Source organism: Grosmannia clavigera (genome assembly GCF_000143105.1).
Source record: "Grosmannia clavigera kw1407 unplaced genomic scaffold GCSC_179, whole genome shotgun sequence".
NCBI lineage: Eukaryota > Fungi > Ascomycota > Sordariomycetes > Ophiostomatales > Ophiostomataceae > Leptographium > Leptographium clavigerum.
In genome coordinates, this window is record NW_014040759.1 from 755,320 (window position 1) to 759,030 (window position 3,711).

Sequence of the window (3,711 nt, forward strand, 5' to 3'; positions counted from 1 at the left end):
TTAAAACCCTGCAGCCCTCAAATACTCGAGAGTATCACAGAAAGAGCTATTTTTCTCGCCCCCAAAAGCCTCCCACTGCTCTTGCGCCAGTTTGTCGGACTCGCCCATGTCATCAAAGACCTCATCGTTCGGGTCGTCTGGCCGTCTGATTCCGTGGGGAAACTTGAAGAAACCGTCCTTGTCCCAATGAGCCTTGATAAGCCGCAGCTTCTCTGCGTTTTTGCCAAAGTACATTTCTTCGTGTTTGTTGGAGGAAATGTCCCGGTCAGGGAAGTTGATGAATGCTGCCTGGCCGTTGAGCGAAGAGGGCCTGAGGGCCGCCTTGACCTCCTTGTGGAACTCGCGCATGCTGCCCTCCAGCCACTTGTCCTTCCACTGGATCGTAACATACATGTGATATACGGCCTGACGCCAAAAAAATGCCGTTTCTTCTGGCTTCTTCTTGGCGGCTTCGCCGCCTGAGTGAATCCAAGTTGCTTGGAAGCTGGCGTCGTCACCGTCTTTGAATCTCTCACGGAACGTCTTCATAAGATCTGCAATTATCTTTGTAGCCTTTTTAATTTCCGCCCGGCCTTCGTCACTTTCGTTGTTAAAGATGTAGGAGCTAAACAGCTCGTACGTCTTGTTCTCCGGATATGCCCGCTCGGTCTCCTCGAGCCATTGGTTAACGAGTGACTCGTACAAGAAACGCGTCGATTTCTCAGACATCGCCCGGCGCATCAGCTGCTCGCGGAGATGCTTGGTCATGCCTTCGCCCTTCAAGCCTCTGTCGATATTTATATCATACCGAGATTTCCCGCCGTCAAAAGCGATGGTGAATCGGACAGCGTCATGTTTTTTCTCCGTGTCGCAGATCCAGGTGCTGTCAATTGTCATGTTGTTCGACCAAGGAGCCGTGTAAAAGCCGTTCATCACGTCGAGAAAATCAGGCGTCAGTCCACCATCTGGCGTCCATATGTACTTGCCGGCCACCACTTCTTTGTCAGGGCTCTTCAGCTTCTTCACATGCATCTTCATCTGCACGACGACGCCAAAGTTGCCACCGCCCGCGCCGCGTAGTGCCCAAAACAGCCGGCCCTCATCCGAATTTGGGTCGTCGGTGTCGCGCACTGTCACCAGCTTGCCATCGGCTGTTACCAGCGTCGCTTCGGCCAGCGTGTCGCAGCCCATGCCTAAGCTGCGTGTAAAGGGACCCAGGCCGCCGCCCAGAGTGAAGCCGCTGACGCCCACAGTCGGACACCGACCGCCATTGATGATGTAGCCATTGTGCCGCCCATTGACCAGGGTCCCGTACACATGACCCCATTGGCAGCCGGAATCCATAGTCACAATTTTGGCGTCCATGTCGAGGCTCGTCTTCTGCATGCCTCGAAGGTCCAGGGATATTCCGCTGAAGGCCGTGGAGTGCCCTGCGTACGAGTGCCCGTTGCACTTGATGGTGATGTCGACGTCGCTATCTCGCGCCGTTCGGACGATATCCTGTACCTGGTCGGCCGACTGCGGTCGAACCACGCACTCAGGCCGTGAGAAGCGGTACATTCGATTGGACGTCGCAATGGACCGGTCATACTCTGGCTGCCCCGGAACGAAAACCGGAACCCCCCGAGACTCGAACATCTGCGCCGTAGCCGACCGTAGCAGTGGCGCGGCCACTGTCCGCAGCAGCCGAAGGGAGGCGTGCATCTCTGTGGGAATAGTGGGAGGTCTCTAGAGATTCTCTAGATCTTGGGGACCTTTGGTATTGTTACTCCTTACGGAGTATGCCGAAACAGTTGGTATCGCGGGGGGTGCTAATGCCTGCTTTTATGCATAACAACTCTCTTTTTGTCCAAAGGTGCTCCCCTCATACTTATACCTAGGTCACTGGTATCAGAGAAGTTAACAGAGATATTAAGAGCGGGAGAGACTGGGGTAGCAGTTAAAACGAGACAATACGCCCTCAGGTTCTGTTTTTTTGCGTAGCAACGAGAAATTCGCTACCCTGAAGCGGCATCCTTACTCTCAAAATGTGGGTGCCCTTGTAGGAGTACCTCTGGACTCCCTACTGAATAGATTGGGCACTCTACGCCACACAGTACAAGTTTCTTTCTATTCTTGTAACTTTTTAGGTGCAAGCACTCTGTCACAGTGCGCAAAATGGTAAGCTTTAGCGACTACATACGTTTAGTGCCCTTTTTATACTTTCCAAGACGTACTATTTTATGAGGCAAAAAAGGCCAAAACCGTCAATCACATTTCAGAGTGCAAAATGGCTTCTTTTCGCATGTGGCGGTACTTCAGACATTACCCACCCGTGCATTAAGTATTGTAGACTTGTGGGGCCCAGTCAGGTGCCGAACGGTAATACATATGCACGGGGTCGAGGTGCGTGATATTATCACGTCGCTAGTGCCCAACTGCACCTTCAGCCGCATGCGGCTCAGCAAGTTATACGAAAGTGATCCACATATATACAGCATTGCCTTATTAGAGAAGCAGAAATTGTTTGAAGTACAAATTGGGCTCTTGTCTTGGTGTCATGATCGAAAAATCAGGCGCATTTAGTTACGGAAATCCACGGTTGCAATACATGGCCGCTAGATTGCTAACCAATGTGCAACAAAAGACTTATCAATACTGCGGTTGAAGCGGGCCGTGGCTCTCTCCCAAACATGGTCAGCACTACGATGCTGCATGGAGTGTCATTGGGCGCTTTACGATGAGGAACATGCACCCCGTCTTGATGGACGTCCCATCCCCTCTCAACTCTTGTCAACTTTGCTCTCGTACCAATATTACGGCGTATAAGCCCCCTTGCTCTTGTCATCATACACAACGCAAACATTACAGTGCGTGTCATATGCATAGAGCTGTCACTTCGTAGTGCATGGGGGACCAAGCGTGGTCTTGCCCAGTAGACAAGGCAAAGCCCAGTCCTGTTTTTATCACCACAGAGGTGCAATTGCCATCTGATACATATCGACATAACCTTATATGACAATTTTCGCTGTCGCGTAGCGGTGAAAAGCATCATTAGTATCCCGATATATAAAATGCTAAAGAAACACTTTTAGAATAGCTGGCAAATGGCCACAATTGACAAGGATTATAAAAGCGCGTTCTATACAGCAAGGCAGAACAGGGGCTTTCTATTACCTCTTGTCTGTACATCTGTGCCACGTAATAGACAGTGGATCCAATAAAGTTATGCATGCTAGCAAGCCTCAAAAACTTTCAAGGTGCCGAGCCCTACCGTACGTAGATGCCAGCAAGCTGGCCTAATTATCGTACACGTCTCGGACCCGAAACATTGCAGTATCACAATGCGTTGTCAAGCAATAGCAAGCTATTGCATTGCATACTATCAAATTGTACAAGTCCATCCGGTGTGGATACGTGGTCCTCCTTACCTCTTTCGTTTTGTGTGGGGATGCGAGTTGGTACGGGGCTCTACCTCGGTTACTTTGACATCAAAAGAAGTAACGAAGAATAATAAAGCCGACGCCAGCGATACACTGATTATGTAGATCTTCTAAGTTGAGTAGAGATTGCACGCATATTCTACCAACTTTGAGAAGTAGACGACGTAGACACAACCATTCTTTGAAATTCTCCGGAGTACGGTGATAGCTAGACAGGAGGAACATAACACTGAATTTACATTCGCGCCGTTAATTTCGAAACTAAATGTGTGCAGTATGGAGCTCTGACTACTTCCGATGATTCCCTCGT

General features: G+C 50.1%; 1 protein-coding gene across 1 annotated transcript; it reads right to left on the reverse strand.

Annotated features, from left to right (window-relative positions):
* On the reverse strand, positions 1 to 1,683 carry CMQ_340 (berberine family protein; the record flags this gene model as incomplete). Its single annotated transcript, XM_014313713.1, has 1 exon — positions 1 to 1,683. One exon carries the CDS (start codon positions 1,681 to 1,683, stop codon positions 1 to 3), a length of 1,683 nt encoding a protein of 560 aa, XP_014169188.1.
* Between the last annotated feature and the right edge of the window lie 2,028 nt (positions 1,684 to 3,711).